The 17,719-nt window shown below is 51.1% G+C and overlaps 1 protein-coding gene across 12 annotated transcripts in view; it reads right to left on the bottom strand.

The window, feature by feature from the left end:
• ZNF516 (zinc finger protein 516) overlaps positions 1-17,719 on the bottom strand; it is a 124,626-nt gene that overhangs the window by 61,757 nt on the left and 45,150 nt on the right. For 11 of the 12 annotated variants that reach the window (XM_049111717.1, XM_025421974.3, XM_025421978.3 and 8 more), the window contains one exon: positions 11,433-13,365. In XM_049111717.1, the coding sequence (XP_048967674.1) occupies positions 11,433-13,191 (1,759 nt within the window). In that variant the 5' untranslated portion in view covers positions 13,192-13,365. Of the gene's footprint in view, positions 1-11,432; positions 13,366-14,898; positions 15,002-17,719 lie in introns of all 12 variants that reach the window. The other variant, XM_049111715.1, reaches the window with a different exon arrangement.

Raw genomic sequence — 17,719 nt, 5'->3', positions numbered from 1 at the left:
TGCATAGGCTAAGGCCGCTATTTCAAATCAGTAGAAATAAAGACTGATGACTGAATAAATTATATTGGAAACACAGAATAGCAATAAGGGAAAAAATTAAAACGCCTCCCAGGACCAACCAAAAGTTCCACATGGATCCATGTGATGTGCAATAAGCACATAGAATCAAGCAAACTCACTTTATTCAGTGAAAATATTTTAACAGTAGGCCAGGGAATGTCTTTCTAGTCATGTGTAAAAACCATCAAGGAAAAAATGAACAGTTCTGACTTTTGAGAACTTGTACGATAGAAGACTTCATATAGTCAAACAAGGTAAGCAGAAAGTAAAGCTAACAATGAAAGATTCATTTCCATGATGTACAGAGTTCCTGTTAATAAGACAAGGGCAAACATCACATTATAAAAATGGACAAAGTGCATGAACAGGTAAATCACACAAGAAATGCAAATGGCCAGCAAACATGAAAACACGCTCTCTCCCCCCAGAAGCCAGAAAGATGGAAATTAAAGCAATAAAAAAATAAATAACATTTTCCATCTTTCACAGAGGGAGCTGTAGAAAATCTATAATACCTGGCATTATGGAAGGTGGGGACAATGGCCAGGCTCGTGAGCTGCTGGTGGATGTGAGGATTACTATGACCTAGCTGGCAGGAGCTACTGAAATATAAAATATGAAAACCCCCAAACCAGCAATTTCATGAAGAAATCGGTCTCGAGAAACTCCTAAGCGTGCTCAAGGATCCACATTGCCAGCAGGTTTACTGCAGGACTATGTGTAATGCAAGAACTTGAATGTCCACCAAAAGGCAAACAGATTATGACCATGGTCCACTTTTAGGCAGTTCAAAAGTGAAGCAGACACCTTTATGGACATGAATGATTTCCAAGTCATGACTATGCAGAAAGAGCAAGCTTTAGAATGAAACACACAGGATAATCTTCTTAGGTATCAAAACAAGAAAAATCTACATACACATATATACTAACACACTTAAGCACATTTAGAAAGACAAGAGAGGGCAAAACCCAAGTCTCTCTGGAAGGTGAGGGGGAGCAGTGGAGGAGGAGGATGTCTCATCTGTGCACTCCCAGACAACGTGGGTTATTTGCAACCAACAAACCTGTCGGTTTCCTGAAGAAGGAACAGAACTCAAATCAGCAGCATGGGCCCAGTACGGTCTGGCTCCTTCTCCTCCACCTCCCAGCACTGTCCCAGGGAGGCAGCCTGGGCAGCAGGGGGGTGTGAAGTCCTAAGGCAAGAAAACCAGGTCCAGGGCCCCTAGCCTTGCCCTGTCCGCACCAAGGCAGCAGCAGGAGCTGAGATACCACAGGTTCACGCTGCAGCCGGTATAGAGGGACTGGGCTTTCCCAGGAGGAGGCTCACAGGGCGCTCCATTCCTGGTTTTCCTAGGATGACCACCATCTGGGATTCTGTGTCTGGCCTCAGGGCAGAACAAAGAAGGCAAGCACGGGTGTCCTCCGAGATCAGACCTACTGCTCCCCAACATCATAACCTACCATGTGTGCTAGGCATTTGCTGTTACATGATGCCCTGTTTCCACACTGCCTTTGATCATTCTGAATGGAAGAGGAGGGAAAGGAGGGGCACAGAGGCTGAACGGGAAGGGGAGACAGTGACCAGGGGCCAGCTGTGAGGTGGGTGGGTGGTGCTGGACCAGGGGGTGACAGGAAGTCACCACCAGGGCCTCATCTCCACCCAGCTCCCAGGCATGGCATAGCTCTGAAAACTCTTACGAATATCCACAGAAACCCCCCTCATTAGATCTTAAAATTCAAAGGTAAAGATCTTTAACTCAAAATGTGAGGAGAAAATAAATGAAAAGAGAAAAAGGAGAGAAAGAGGAAGAGAAAGATGAAGGAAGGCAGGAAGGCAGGAAGGAATTCTGATCTAGAATGGAAAGATATATTCAGAACAGGGGCGATTTAGAAGGTACAAGACTCTAATGTCTGCCAAGTGCTGTCCAGCTTGCAAGGCAGTTCTGCGGAAGCAATTTTATCTATTCACAACTAACTTGCAAGCACGATGCCCTTTTGTAACTGGGTTTCAAAACAATATCAAGAATTTGTTTCTAAGTGGTGTGTAGGCTTATCACCATGGAAACTGCAGACACTGTGCATACAACCTGTCCAGAACCTTCATGTTCATATATCCCAAAAATCTCCTGTCAGAACTTTGCAATGCCTTTAACGCTTAAAAAGCAGGAATTTGGCAAGTCATATTTTGGTGACACATTGAACTGCTTTCTGAGATTCTCATCGAATCCTCCCCACCAATACAGGAGGTTTATGATAAAAGGTTATGCCTCCCTTTCAACCTCATGGATCTCTTCAACCATACTTTGTCATTTTCGAAAACACAGTACCTGATATTTCTTTAAAATGGAGATGTTCCATCCACCCCACTACTACCAATTTCTAATCTGATACCAAACCCGCTTGTAGTAGATTATATCCCATAAGTCGTGCAGTCATCGTGTTAAAAACCAGCAATATTATAGATGAGTCTCATATCAACGAACTACGGTAACTTGAAGTGAAAACTAGAAATGATCATCATTTCAACATCACAAACAACGTCCTCCAGGTGTCCAACCCAATTAACGAACTATTCCAATGATGCTCACCCAGGAATCTACTGCAGGATGCTCATGCACAGGAACAACACGATCTGACTACCTGGAAGGAAGCTGATGCCCTTCGGCAGGTGTCAAGAGCCACATCTGAGCACACAGCAGATTCTCTACGGGACAGCTGCCACACCAGAGGGGACCACTCAGTGATCATTTTAGAGGAGAGATCTCAATAACCTGTGAGGTCACCAATGATAACGACAATCATGGTAAATTTGGAACAGGTTACTCACGGTGCTGAAAGTAATTATTCTGTAGTCAGAAGGAAGACTCGGAGTAAGACTCCGCTCTGGCACACTTTTACAAGAATGTATTTGGCAGCTTGCAATCAGCCCAAATGTCTTTACTAATCTGTGAAAATACTTGTCTCAAATCAACGTCTGCCTTTGTAAATAAAACAGAAGGTGAGACATCCTGCAAAATGGGAGAGGGCTGCACTGGCCTCTCACAGAATCAGGCAAGACTCTAAAAAGAAAAGGAAACTGTGACCTTCTAACCTTTCTCTGGAGAAGACCACGCCTCACCTTTCAATTCTAGTAAAATACAGATCTAAAACCACAATCTGTCTGAACACGCAAAGGCTTATGCAAATCGTGTATGCAAATACTGATCCTATCAGCAGCCTATGAAGGTTTCACCAAGAACTGGCCTCAGATTAGGATTAGGTCTAGCACATGCACATTAAGAAACGTCAAAAAGAAAAAAAAAAACTTATAAATGAAACATTAAGAATCTGTGCCAGAGATGGGCACACAGCAAAAACACTGACCAAATAAAGGCTAAATGCTTGAAAAAAAGAGTCTAAACTCACTGAATAATTCAGTGTGCCCGCCACGCACAGGCCCGCCGAGGAGAAGGCCCACCAAGCCGCCGCTGCGGGGTGGGGAGGAATGTGGCCCACAGGGAGGGCCACCACCAGGGTGGGGTGCTCTGGGCCGTCCAGATCAGGAGGGTCCTGCTGGTCCCGGGCCATCCACCTGAATGACATTCTGACCGCCTGCCACCTGCACACGCAGCATGGCTCTGGGAGGGGCGAGGCCAAGGGCGCCATGCCCTCCACCTGTGCTGAGTAGCAACCGCTGGGGACTCAAGGCAGGGAGGTGGGGACCGCACAGTGACCTTGGTCACTGCTTCCCGACACACCAGCCACGAGCTGTGCCAGGACTGGGGGAGCACAGGCTGTGTGTCCTCGGGTGCTAGGGACCGGACAGGCCCTGCCCGCTTCTGCTCCCCGAGCGCAGCAGCGATGCCCCGGACACCAGCCACCACCTGGGACAGGAGGGCCAGAGCTCTGAGGCAGGCAAATTCCCAAGTCCCGACCCCAAGTCTGATGCTGGCGGGAAAGGCCAGACGTAGCGCGCTCCTGCCACCCCAAGAGGCCACACTGCCAGTCCACATCCACACAGCTAAAAATCTTGGAGGCACATACTCATTCGTGTGAATATTTGCTCTCACCTGAGCCTTCCAGTCGGCAGTCCAGCCGCTATCAGTGACCTTGTGGCACCTAGAAGCCAGTGAGCGCACTGCTCCCACGCAAACTCTCCCTGAGGGAGACGTGTCTCAGCGTGGCTCGATGCAAACCAAAGACAAGCTGTCCCAGTGCAGCGCCAGCCACAGCACAAGCCACACGGGGCTGGCAGGGCCAACAAGGTGAAGCTTTGTCCTCTGTGAGATCACCACTCAATGACAGACACGGGACACGAGGACACTGTGTGGCACAGGACAAACACCCGTGGAACTGAAACAGAAGTTCTAGGGACAGAGCGGGAGCAGTCACCCTGCCGGAAATGATGCGTGCAGCAACAAGGTGATCCAGCAGGGACCTTGGGACTGGCCAACGTGGCAGGGATGGGTTTCCAGATCCAGGGCATGCTCAGGCCGCACAGGGCAGGTGGGGGGTTCTGGACAAGGCATTCGGGGTGCAGCAAAGATGCAACAGTGGCAGCTAGTCAAGGCTATGGCTGTGGTCCCAGAAGGGCCGCGTAAGGAGCGGAGTCTTCCACCTCATCTGTGCTTCCAGCAAGTACCTGGTAGCAGTGTGAAGAAGTGGACACAGGTACAGGTGCCACATCACTGCTGCAGGGGAACTGCCATCATCACACACACAGCAGGTGTGCAGACACAGGAAGGCCTGGCCGTGTCTAGGACAGCGCTGAGACAGGCCACATCTTCAGCAGGTGCTGTGCCCTCCCCCCACCTGGTGAACGGGCCACCCTCCTGCAGAGCTGACCAGGAATCACCCCCACCCCAACTAGCAAAGGCTGATTTTCCAGAAGCCGAATCAATGGAACCTATTCTGCAGACACCTCCAGACCGGGTGCAATCCATGCCTTCGCATGCCCCACCGCATCTCCCAGGACCAGGGCGGAAGAACCAACCTGCTGCTGGATAAGACCCACAAACAGGAGCTCTGATATCTCAAGTGTGAACCGGAAAAGACCAACAGCTCCTCTTGGTGACAAAACGGCACCAGTGACACTAGAACCCGGACGGAGCCGAAAACCAGAGCCAGCATCGTCCCCACGGCAAAATGAGAGAAGCTACACCTGGTAGGGCAAGGGTCACACAACAGAGGACAGATGCAGAGGCGCAAAGGCTGGAAAGTGGTCACATGTCAAATGAGACTCTCTGTAGACATGGCATGTGTTTTCACCAGAACATGGGAACATCGTTCATTGTGCCCTTAGAGGACACCCACGCAGGGCGCCGGCAGGCTCCCAGGGGACAGATGGAACCAGCTCCCTGCCTCCAAGCAGCTCAGCTTCCGCACAATGCAGCACGGCAACCTCCACCGTGTCCCTCCCCAGTGGAGACTGGAGATCCAGAACTGCAGGGGGTCTGAGCCAGCCTCAGTGTAGACTGGGGATCCATATATGCACAAGGTCTGAGCCAGCCTCAGTGTAGACTGGGATCCAAAGCCCCACACAGGGATCCGAGCCAGCCTCAGTGTAGACTGGAGATCTGGGGCCTGCACGGGGTCCAAGCCCTCCCATGCCTCAGCAACAAACGAGCAGGACAGGGACTTCCCAGGCTGGAAGCTGGTGCTGTGGCCCCTGACTCTGGTCTGACTCAAGTCCCAACATGAGATGTGTCCACAGGATGCCCACAACAAGCCAGGCAGCAGAGGACATGGCAGGGACAGCCCAAGGGCAGGGGGCTGGACCACACACCCCACACTACTGCCAGGAGATTGGATGCTCAAGAGCAGACCACGACCGCACACCACTCCTCTGTGCAAACGGTGAATTCCTACCCGGCATCTGCCACCGTGCTGTCTTCTGCAACGACACCTCACAGCTCCCGGCAAATCAGGGTACTGCCTTGTAGCTCAGTTCCCACCCTGATAAAATGGGGACAGACGAAACACCTCTTGTTCCCTTTCAGCTCTAAAATCCTGTAATCTGTCTTGTGTCAAAAAGTAAGAGAGAGAGAGAGAGTCAAGTGTTTGAATTATGCTAGCAAATCCAAATGTTTGTGCGGTGTTTGTTTCATGATACCGGGTATGTCTATCCAGTTACGCTGTCTCTCAGCGATAGGAAGAAAACCCCAGAGTATAATCTCTAGAGTCTGATGCCTTTCCTATAATAAATTCATTCTGGAAGGTCAGGGAATGCAGCATTCTGCTCCAGCAAATATTAGCATGCATGCCATGCATAGATACCAATGTCTGAAGATGAATCAAAACAGAAGAAAACATACTCAAAAGACACTATTCTCATTGTAATTCAATCATCCTCCGATAACTCAGAAAGCGAGCCAGGGTGCTGGGTGCCATGTGAACAATTACCCTCACAGGTACACGCATGCAGCGCAGACACACAGTGGTTTCTGGTTGCTAAGACACAGGCTAAAACCACAAGGCCTTCTGCTTCCCACTGCCATGTACATCTGAACAGCTTTCTTAAAGCCCTTCACTGCATTTTTATACTAAATAAGACATTAATATGAGGGTTTCCAACTCAGTGTTCATGATGGCCTAAAACTGATAAGAACTACTTCCTTGCACGGCTCTCCTGTAACTGGGACCAGACCTGCTTATCTGTCACCTCCGGCTCCCAGGACACTGGAATCAACTCTCAGCAGACCCCACTGTGGTGCTGCTCTCTAGCTTACATGGCACTGTGGGGGGGTGGGGAACAAGGCCTCAGGAGGAGCCGCGGCAGGCCTGGCTCGAGCCACACAGCGGAGAGCACCTTGCACATGACAGTCTGGCACCTGCCGCCAGTGTCACAGCGTGCCACGAGGGCACTTCCTGAGCCGTCAGCAGTCTGTGGGGGGGACATTTATCAGATGTTGCAGGCAATGGCCTCCATGTGGCCAGCACAAGGGAGACACTGGACAAAGGGAGGCTAGGTGACCCGCCTGGTAACTGGAGAGCTGGCCCTTAGAGGTTTGCTGCTCCCAGTTCCACGAGCTCATCTGTAACCAATGCGCCCAACCACCCAGGCCCCTCATCAGAAGTACCACCTGCCATCGCCCCGTCCAGCAGCGCTTTGGTGCGTGGCTGGACCTGTCCCCCAATGTGCATGCTCTCCTTCCCCAGGTCAACCACAACCTGTGGCCTCCTGCCTGCACCTGGGGCTGCCCCATCCCACCCCACTGGCTTTGTCCCCTCCCTCCACAAGCCCTGGACTTACTGTACCATGGTTAGCCTCTGTGAGGGGCCCACGCACTCACCCCCTCTGCATGGAGCCGCCACGCAGGGCTGACTCTGCCACTCAGGACACACATCCAAGGTGCACTGGCCAGAAGCACAGTGGGGACAGAGCATCCTGCAGAGCTCCTTCTGCTCGACACTGAAGCAAACTCAAAGAGTAGGTATTAATGAACACTTCCCAGGTCAGCAGACCCCGTGGCCATGCACAGACACCCCTCACTGGCACACCCCATATCCATGTCGGCCTCTGTTAGCGAGATTCACCCTAAATCCTGCTCTGATGGATGAACAGGATGGGAACACTCTCTCCCTGAGCTGTTCTAATGACTGCTCTTGCTCTGAATAGCAGGATGGTTGTTACCCTGTGTACCAGCTGCATAATCGTGCTGGGCACTCCTTGGACCACTAGTCAGTCTCAAGGCCTGTACTTAACTACTATTTCATGGTTAAAAGATGGCGGTCTTCCTTCAATTGTGGGATGGGAAGAAGATGAGCCCTGACATACAAGGCTGTTGGCCTGAGGGGGCAACAAGCAGAGAAAGCCAGGCAGATGGGGGCTTTCTGAAGCAAATCCATTTCTTCCTCTGTCTTTCCATTCCCTGATGATGTGGCTTCATTCTGGAAACTCTCTCCCTAATTCTTCAAACTGCATATAACATTGTGGCACTTGCTCTAAGAACTTGTTGCTCTATCAGGCTGAGCAGGGCTTGACATTTTTATGGGTCAGAAACAAGTATTTGCGCTTTCATAGGACTTTATCTAAAACTTGTGGTTTTACTATCGATTATGTTGCCCTGAGCATCCAAAAATGTAGTAAGCAGGCGCAACAGAACATGGATTTGATGTGATAGCAGAGTTCAGAATAACAAGAAATGGGCAAAACCTGGGTAGTCCCATAAGTGACTTTTGTAGAAACAATATGCAGATAGACGATAGGAAAGAAGTCCTCAGCATTTTGCCCAAAGGCAGGTTGAAACACCTGTGATGGCCGAGACTAGCCAGGCCACGCAAAGGTGCTTCTTACGATGGCACAGGTGGTGAACCGACCTCTTGACAAGCCCACAAGAGTCCATCATTCCTAAGTTACCCACCTGCTTCCTGAGCAGAATTCTGCTGTGGCTTATTTACTTATAAAGTAACACTCCTGGTCCTCATGATGACCTCAAAGCACCCTGACTCTGTTTTGTGTTTGGAAATGTTCATTTTTATAAACTTGAATTACACAGAATTACACACCCTTCTAAAGCTCTTCTTCCCTAATTGAAAGGTTTTATTTTTTTCATGAGCTCCAAAAAGTGTCCTTTCCATCAGTGCCACGTCACTTTCTTGGTGGAGGATTGAAATCTAACTCAATAATTTTATATCTGATGTAATTTTATTCATAAGTTTGTTCTTCTACCATTTTTGGTCCGTAAAGGGGGCTGCTGGGACCCGGTTTTCTGTGGAAATAAAAGCATGTAACAATTGGAGCTTTCCAAACAAGCACACGGTAATACTCGACAAAGAATGTTTCATGGAAAAAAAAAAAAAAAGGTATCTTTAATTAATCTGATAATGCAAAGCTTCTCTAGAGCCAAAAGCAGCATTTGAATCCATTCCTAGATGTCATGAAACCTTTGGGTAAAATTAGGGCATGATGGGGAATTGCTAAAAAGGGTCACAAAGATAGAATTCTAATGTCAACCTTGCTTCCCCCAGAAGCCTGATGATTCTTATGGGAATGAGTGGTGTTTTGTTCTCAACTTCCACGTATTTCATCTACCAGTTTTCACTAGCTATCCCATCAAAATTCCCTAAGAATTTTAAGTTTTGCCTCCATGTGTAAAGATCTAAGGCATCGTTTAGTAATAGCAAAGGCACGCCGCAGATTGCAACAGAGGATTCAAAATACTCATTTACTTTCCCAAAGTCCTTAGCCAAACCCTGCAAATGGGAGTGTCTGTGGGGTGTTACATACATGCAAAGTGCATCTCTCTCCTTAAAAACGTCTAGGAAGCAGCGGTTAATGCCCACGCTAGACCAGTTAAGGGCCTGCTGAGCTTGGAAAGTCGGTGGTTTTAGACAGTAAGATTCTATCCTTCAGAGTCACGAAAGGTACCCAATGTGGACTCACATGTTCTTCAACACTTTACGCCATTGTCATGACATAAACTTCCTTCTCTAGCCGCTGGATGATCTACAGTAGTCTGTTGATTCTACTGTCAACTTGTTGAACTCCACTAGGATACAGGCACTTATTACAGAAACGTGATGTATCAAGTTTCTCAAAAAGCAGATCACACAGAGAAAAGACATACAATCTCGTTAAGAGGTAAATGATTATCTCAATGAAGCTGAAATGAAAAAAAGTAAATTCCAACGTAGAGTGAAAGAAAATCATTTGATCTTTCCAGCATCATGATTTTCAAAGCACTACGGAATCAGATTATTAATTATTTGACCACCACCATGACAGATGAGGGAAAGGCTCAAGAGCTTTTCCAAATATTAAAAATATTTATCTTCCGGGAAAAAAAAAGGTTTAGTGTGCTCCAAAAAAACATAGTATTATTGGAATATCATCAGTAAAATCTATCATTATCAAAATTTTTAAAGAGAAAAACCAAGAATTACTCTTCAAAAATGCAAACGAAAGGTCGCGATTGGGTTTGCCAGACTTTACATGACAAACTGTTCCAAGAATCACAGAATGAGCACTGCATTTTCAGAGAGTAGTGTATTCTCCTGCTCCTTCCCACGGTTAATGAGTAAGAAAGGAAATGGGAAACAAGGGTCAGGGCATAATGTGTTACTGTTCAGTTATCTATACGGATGCTGATAAGATGGAGGTGCGGGTTCAGCAGAGGCTTCTCTACGGGATTAGACAAACAACTTTCTTGTACACTTTTATTGACTCAATATAATTTGAGTGTAATAGACTCTCACATAATACACTGTATAAACCCACAGTAAACTCTGTTCCAGAAAAATGGCTAAATCTAATAAGGAAAAAATGACGCAGATTTGTGTTTTGTCTTGGAGAAATGCACTAGGGTCATGTTCCTCACTAGAGAATATAAAATAGCCCTTCTGAAGCACTTGACTTTCTACATCCCTGGCCTTTCAGGTAAAAGCAACATCCATGAACCAGTTTCCAGGGAGAAGAGAGGAACAGTCTCAGTTATGCAGAGAAAGGTCTAAGTTCTCTAACTGGAACATCACCTTCTCCTAAAAAATAATGAATAAAATATCAAAACGCTTAAGATTTATAAAAACTAGGAAAATGATGAAAACAAAGTCAGCCAAGCATCTTTAAATATTTACATAGCTACTCTTTGGAAAGTCATCTGTTCCAATGAGCCATCTCTAAACCCACAGGGCTAGTTGAATCCAAGGAGATTAATTATAACTGCACACCAATCTGAAGTTACTCTTTTACTCAGCTGTCTGGTGCAAAAGAGAAGAGCAAAGTGTGTATGTGTACATGCATGCACATGCCACATGGTGAGGGAGCAGGCTCTGGACTATGCATGGAGGTGTCCCATCACCTGTTCTTTGCTCAGAAATGGCTGATGCCCCAGAGAAACCATTAATTCAACAGGCCAAAGGTGCTAATTAATGTGAACACATACGGGCAAATTAGCAAGAAAGGAGCCTGAAGTGGAGCTGACAGGCACCTGTGTCTGTACCCACCAGCCTAACTCTAAGAATACACTAGCTACGTAATGGCTGGGTTGTGGGGCCACCTGGGCCTGGGAAACCCAGGCAAGGGTTATCCAAGCACAGCGTTACCTGGGTGCAGAGTCTACCCAGATATGAGACTGCTATGGGAAACCAGGCCCTGAGGGTGCAGGACTGAGCCCCCACTACCTGGGCCTGGGTTATGCGAGTGCCAGGACTACCGGGTCAGAGAGCCACCGAGCCTGCATAACTTAGGCACGTGTTACCTGGGCACCTGACCTCCCTGGGTTTGGGGACACTTTGGGAAGGGGGACCAGGGCACAGGGCTCCCTGGACCTGTGCTGCCTGAATGCCGGGCTCCTGGGCCTGGGATGCCCGGGCTCTGGGCCATCCCGACATGGGGTCGCCTGGGTGCAGAGCTCCCTGAACCCAGCCAGCCACCCAGGCGCCCACGCTCACCTGGTGCGGGGTCGGCTGCACCCTCCTCTCCGCTCTCATCCGCAGCCTCGTCGGCCAGGCCCAAGCCCGGGGAGTCGGCGGCAGCACCACAGGCCGAGCCCGGGCTGCTGGGCTGCGAGGCCGAGTCGCCCTCGCTGAGCGAGCCGCAGCGCGCACGGGGTGCGCGGTCCCCAGGGCCATCGCGGTCTCGGCGCGCGCGCCGGTGCACCCGGGAGTGCAGCACCATCTGGTGGTAGGTGCGGAAGATCTTGCCGCACTCGAAGCACTCGGACGACTTGCCGTGGCCTGCGGGGGCGGCGGCGCGGCGGCTGGGGCGCGCGGCAGGCCTGGGGTCCAGGGGCCCAGGCGTGGGGTCCCCGGGCGCACCCGCTCGCTTGCGCGGGGGGCCCGGTGCGCCAGGCTCGGGCTCGCGCTTGCGCTTCTCCTGGCTCACCAAGATGTACTCGCGCCGCTCCTTGTCGAAGGCCACGTCCCCGGCCAACGCCTCGTCCCACGCCCCGTACTTGAGGTACTCGGCCGGCTCGGCCACCTTGCCCCGCGTGGCCAGCTGCCAGGCCTGGTAGCTGTTGACTGGGTCCAGCTCGGCCACACGCCGCCCCGCCTGCCCGCGGGCAGGCACACTGGCCACGGCGGGCCGCAGGTTCAGGCACTGGAGGAACAGCTGCTGGGAGTCCGGGGGGCCACCCTGGGCCGCGCCCTCCCCGGCCGGGGCCCGCGTCCGGCCGGCCTCCACCCGGCGGTGGATGGCGTTGTGCGCGTTCAAGCTGTCCAGGTTTGTAAACAGGTTCCCACACTTGGTGCAGACTTCGTAAAGGGACAGGCCGGCCACAATCATCTCTTCCTGCACCACGTTGTTGATGGTGGCTATGGGGTCCAGCTCGCTCTTGGGCTTGTTCTTGCTGCCTGTCTTGGGGCCGTGTGCCTTCATGTGGTTCTTGAGGAACCACGGCTCTTTGAATCTCCGGCCACAGATGTGGCAGCCATGGTCGAAGGAGCCTCTGTGCTTCTTCATGTGGGCCTTGAGGAACCAGGTCTGGCTGAAGGCCTGGCCACACACCTCACAAGGAAACTCGCCGGGGGTGAGCTCGGGCTTGCCGTTCTCCACGTAGGCCTCAGTGCCGCTGGGCCCCTGCGCTGTGATGTGGTCCCTGTCGATGTGGCTCAGCAGGGACTCCTCCCTCAGGGTCATGTAGCTGCACAGCCTGCACCTGAATGGCTTGTGAGCCTGGTGCACGTGCTGCTCCAGGTCCTTCTTCCGCTCAAACTTGCACTTGCAGAAGGAGCACTGGGCTGCCACCTTGCCCTCCTCTGGGACACAGACAGCCCCCTCAGCCTCCTTCTTGCTGCTCCTCAGCAGGATCTTGCTGTCGTCCAGCTGGGTGGCCCCGTTCAGGATCTTGTTGCAGGCTGAACTGCTCTTGGTAGGGCTGGTGCAGCCGTCCAGGCCCTCAGACACGCGCATCTCACCAGCCTCTGGCTCGTGGCCCTGGATCAGAGTGCCCGTGCGGTGGCTGCGGATATGGATCTTCAGGTTGCCCTTCTGGGAAGCCCTGTGGTCGCAGTAGGGACACTTGTAGGGCTTTTCCCCGGTGTGCTTGCGCATGTGCTGAGACAGAGAGCTCTGGAAGGGGAAGCTCTTGCCACAGATGCAGCAGCTGTGGCTCATGGCCTTGTCTCCGTCCACCTCGGGGCTCCTGCTGGCCCTGCTGGGGCTCGGGCCCCTTCTCAGCTCCACCTCAGCCTCTCGGTTGCGATCCATCTCCAGGACACGGGCTCCCCGGCCGGGGTGGGCACTTTCTGTCACGCGAGCCTGCCAGACAACGTCTTATCTCTCCATCTTCAGATGAGGCTCCTGCTTCCCAGCTGCAGAGACGCACCTGCCAGGACAGCCCGTGTATCCTACCTTGAAAGCATGGCAAGCAGCAGAGAGCACCTAAAACAGAAAAGACACAGAGATCTTAGGAACAAGGTTTCCCCCCGAAACAGGGACCCAGTAACATCCACAGGGAGTGATGGGGGCTCCTGAAAGATAGCGATCCAGTCCAAAGAAGACATCAACACAAATTCAAATAGATGTGCACGCAGCTGCTTTCCTCTACAAGATCAATAATTAAACAGTTATTGATAAGTGTGCGCTAAATCATTAAATAATTGTACATGATTGCACCCTAAAATAGTATTTCTGAAAAAAGATATCAAGTCTTTAAGGAGAGACAGAATGAGTAACATTGGCAGGGAGAGGGTGAGAAACACAGGCCACTGACCAAGGAGAGAGTGTGGGGATAAGAACCAAGGAGACAGGACCAGGGAGAAGGGCGGCCAAGGACACAGAGGCACAGCTCGTGGCCAGGACAAGTGAGCCGCAAAGGCAGTTCACAAACCTACTGCTGTGTTTAGACGTCAGGGAAACAAGACTTCAGCTGAGAGCACAAGTGATTTACCCTGAGCTCATGCAAGGTCTCCACCTGGAAGCGGCTGCTCGGCACGGAGGCCACAACTGACACCACTCTAGCTGCCTATGGCCATGAAACCGCTATGGCCTCCTAAAGCCCCAACCTGTGGGCCCTTCCCATTCCCATCCTATTCTTTTTATCCTGCACCACCACCCCAGTCCCCCAAAGGCACCCTAGGCTCTTGCTGTAGGGCTAAGTGTGGGCCCCAGCACAGAACACCCTCTGGACCCCAGGAGTCTTGCAGTCACCCCCCCGAACCCCCAATTTCTGCATAGGTTCCCATAGTACCTTCCCAGGGAAGCAGGGTATGCCTCTCCCTGGACACAGCAGGAGTCACACTGTGCCATCACTGTCATGTGCATGCCCATCCCACCTTCCAGAGAATGAGGGGCCACTCCTCCAGGTGTCTAGGTGTTTCTAGCACCCTGTGCACAAGCAGAGACAAAGCAGACAAGGGAGGTGGCCGAGTGCCGTGCCTGGCACACAGCGGGCAACCACCCACGCCGCAGGAAAGCCAACCTGAGTGCCTGTAAGCTGCCAAATGGACCCAAGACAGTACACACCAAAAAAGCAATTATCTGCAGTAAAAGAGAACTTCCATCTGATGTGTGATCAGTAGAATAAACAAAACAGTGAGCCAATTAGAAAGGATGGGAGAGAGACAGGGCATCTTTCCGAATAGTATTCTGAGGGGTTAGAAAGAGAGGCAGAGCTACACCACAGCTCCCCTGGGACGTGGTCTGTTTATCCTTCTTACCTCTAAGCAGAAATGAGAGGATTCTCATAGGGTCTCCCTATGGGGGCAGGGGTGGGACCCTAGACTTGCAGAGAGGCACCCAGATGGGCAGATTTTCTTTAAAACTAGCCATGACATATATAAAAAGGAAGTCATGTTTTGTATAAACTCACAACCTCATACACACTAAGAACTCTTCTGTAAAATTTACAAAGCATGAAGAAGTTAAAGGTTTCTCGTTTTAAACCAATGTACTAATACACATTTTTTTGCTCACAAAGGAAAGGTTCTGTCCCAGAAGACCCTGGGTGGCGACTCCTTGTCTGCTCTGGGTTGTCCAGCCTGACCTGTCTTCTGCAGAGTAGATGCAGGAAAGAATCCTGAGAGTAGAGCAGGGAAATGATGAGTATGGGGAACCTGCCCACCAGCAGGGATCTGAGCGCACGACACCTCCTGTCCACTTGGCCACGAGGGTGCAGCTGCCACAGCTGGCAGACGCCCCCCCCCCAACAGACCACACCCCTCCTGCTTCCTTCAAACCCCGCCTCCCAGAGACCCTTAGAAGAAATCTTATTTAGTAGAAACTTAAATTTCTAAATTAAATTTAAAACCTAAATTTCTAATTATTAAAATTTTAAATTTTAAATTATGTACTCTAAGACAGGTCTTGACAAAGCGCCATGCCGCGGGTTTCCCAGGCACCTAAGGAAACCAGTGCAGCCAGAGCAGCAAAGTGTGGGAAGAGGTGGGAAGCAGAGAGGCACACAAGAGAGGAGTAAGGCTTACTCCTTACGCTAACAGGTGCATGGAGTTCCTGCAGCCAAGAGAGAGCCTCCCCGAAATCAACAACTCCAATAAGAGAAATACAGAAAAATTCCCCGTAAAATTGGACAAATGAGGTTAAAGAGAACACCTCTCAGTGATAATTTCAGCAAACTTAAGTACTTTTTTCAAGCTGTTTTGGTCCTGGCACCAGTTCTGGATGGTTGTGTGTTATGTATGGGTTACATGGCAAATGATCCTCCTGCATCCTACCCCAAGATTTATTTCATCCCCTCAAGATGCTGACTGTGATATACTAATATATGAACGAAGAAACACACTATTCACACTTAGCTCAATGATCTAATCTGGGCATAAAGATTTCGGAGTTTAAAGAAGTACACAGAAATAATTATACAGAGGAAAACACCACTGGAAACTGGTGGCTCTGAAATGATCCTACAGACCTCACTGGACCTCTCGCTGGTTGACCGACTATCAGAGGCAGACAGGTCTCAATTCAAGGGGATCAAACAGCCAAACACCAGCCACAAAGACAAGGTTCACGGAGTGCTGTGCTCAACTCACAAACGCACCTGGAAATAAAAGTGTATTTTTCTAGCAAGAAGACATGTTCCAATCATCACAAATGCCGATGCTCTGTGGTGGGCTGATTTCCTGCCTTCTTTGCCACCCCAAGTTCAGGAGCCCAGGGGCTGTGACCGGGAAAGGCTCCCCAGGCTGCCGGGCAGCTCCAGGGATGGGGTGCGGCAGGCCGGGAGTCCCAGCACCAGCATGGAGTGCGGCAGAGCAGACCCAGGGGCCCTGGCCCCCCATTAACCAGCCGGCTGGCTCTTGGGGGGCAGCCCTCACAGCCCAGGCTGAGAGGGAAGCCCCAGGGAGCCCCTCCTCAGGACGCCCCCCAGATCCCTGCACCCATCCGTAGGCAGCAAGCACCTACTGGGGCCAGACCTCCCATGGGACATCTGACGGCATCCTGCGTAGCCGCCCCAGGCCCTGGTGAACCACACAGGGGAGGCACAGGGATACATGCATCCGGCCACCCTGATGCCCTGCCTCCCCAGGCCCTGTGAGCCGCAGAGGGGAGGCGCAGGGGTGTGTGCACCAGGCCACCAGGGCGCAGGCGCAGGACCTGCCAGGTGGTCTCAGGCCCCCAAGAGCCTGGGCAGCTGGGCTGCCAGTCCAAGGGAAGTGACTGCACTTCCCTTCCCTCCCAGGGGGGTCCTCGTCCCCCGCTGTCCACACACGGCTGCCATCTTCGCTGCCTGACAGGGCCGGTTCCTCCCCAGGCCTGGCCTCCTGAGGTGTCTGATTCCCAACAGCCTGATCCGCCCAGGCCTGGGTACCCTCCCTCGGGGCCCAAACACGGCAGAGGGTCGGTTCTCATGGGCGCCCTCCAAGACCAGCTGAGAAGCGTTAGCCCCAAGCCAACGGGGCCTGTGAGTTCCAGGAGGATCCTCAAGGAAGGACATGAGCAGTGCCCCTGCCATCAGCAAAACAAGCTCTTCTTTCTTTTGTTTTCCTCTTCTCACCCACCCCCACTTTCAAAACTAAGCTTCACTATAAATCCCTGGGAGAGCTGCTCGGGCACAGTGTGAAAGAACTAAGAGATATTACCAAGGTGAAAATATATCAATGTGGAAATGGGGGGAAAAAAAAACACTGTAACAGAAGTAATAACTTAAGCCCCAAACGCCACTATCTTAAGGAAATTGTAACATCAACAAAACTAGCTCCTCTTGAAAAAGGTCCCTAAATGGCCCCCTTCCTGACACCCACAGTCCACTAACAAAGTTCCTTGAGAACCTTTAGAGCAACAGTCAGAAAGTGATTTCCCAGCAACTGGCCCTCCTTCATCAGCGGCCAAATCAACAGATCTTTGATATTCTTTTTAGCTACAAGCAAAAACTGCTATTTAAGACAGGGTCATCGCTTCTTTTCCAAAAAAGAACAAGAATGCTGGCATCAGAGCTCTCAACTTAAAAATGCACCCCAGGCAGCCGCCCCAGTTAGGAGGCTCACGGGGAGGCAACCAGCCCTCCAGGGCTGCTGGCTCTGCTCTGCCGGCCTTTGGAAAACACCACCCCGGCCATGGCCGTGGGCTGGGCCTATGGGGTCTCAGATGGTCTCTCCACGCTCATCTGGTTCCCTGGTGGGGTGCGGGTCATGTCCCAACACCTCCACGAGAGGCAGTGTCATCCTGCTCCGTCCAAGTCAGGTACATGGCCGTATGGAGCCGCCTGTCTTTGACTCTCCCAGATGGACAAGCACATACCAAACAGGATTTACCGTTCCAACTTCTCCCACAATAACAC

This window comes from Canis lupus, chromosome 1 (assembly GCF_003254725.2).
Source record: "Canis lupus dingo isolate Sandy chromosome 1, ASM325472v2, whole genome shotgun sequence".
In the NCBI taxonomy this organism is placed as follows: Eukaryota; Metazoa; Chordata; class Mammalia; order Carnivora; family Canidae; genus Canis; species Canis lupus.
This window is presented reverse-complemented; position numbering and strand designations above follow the sequence as displayed.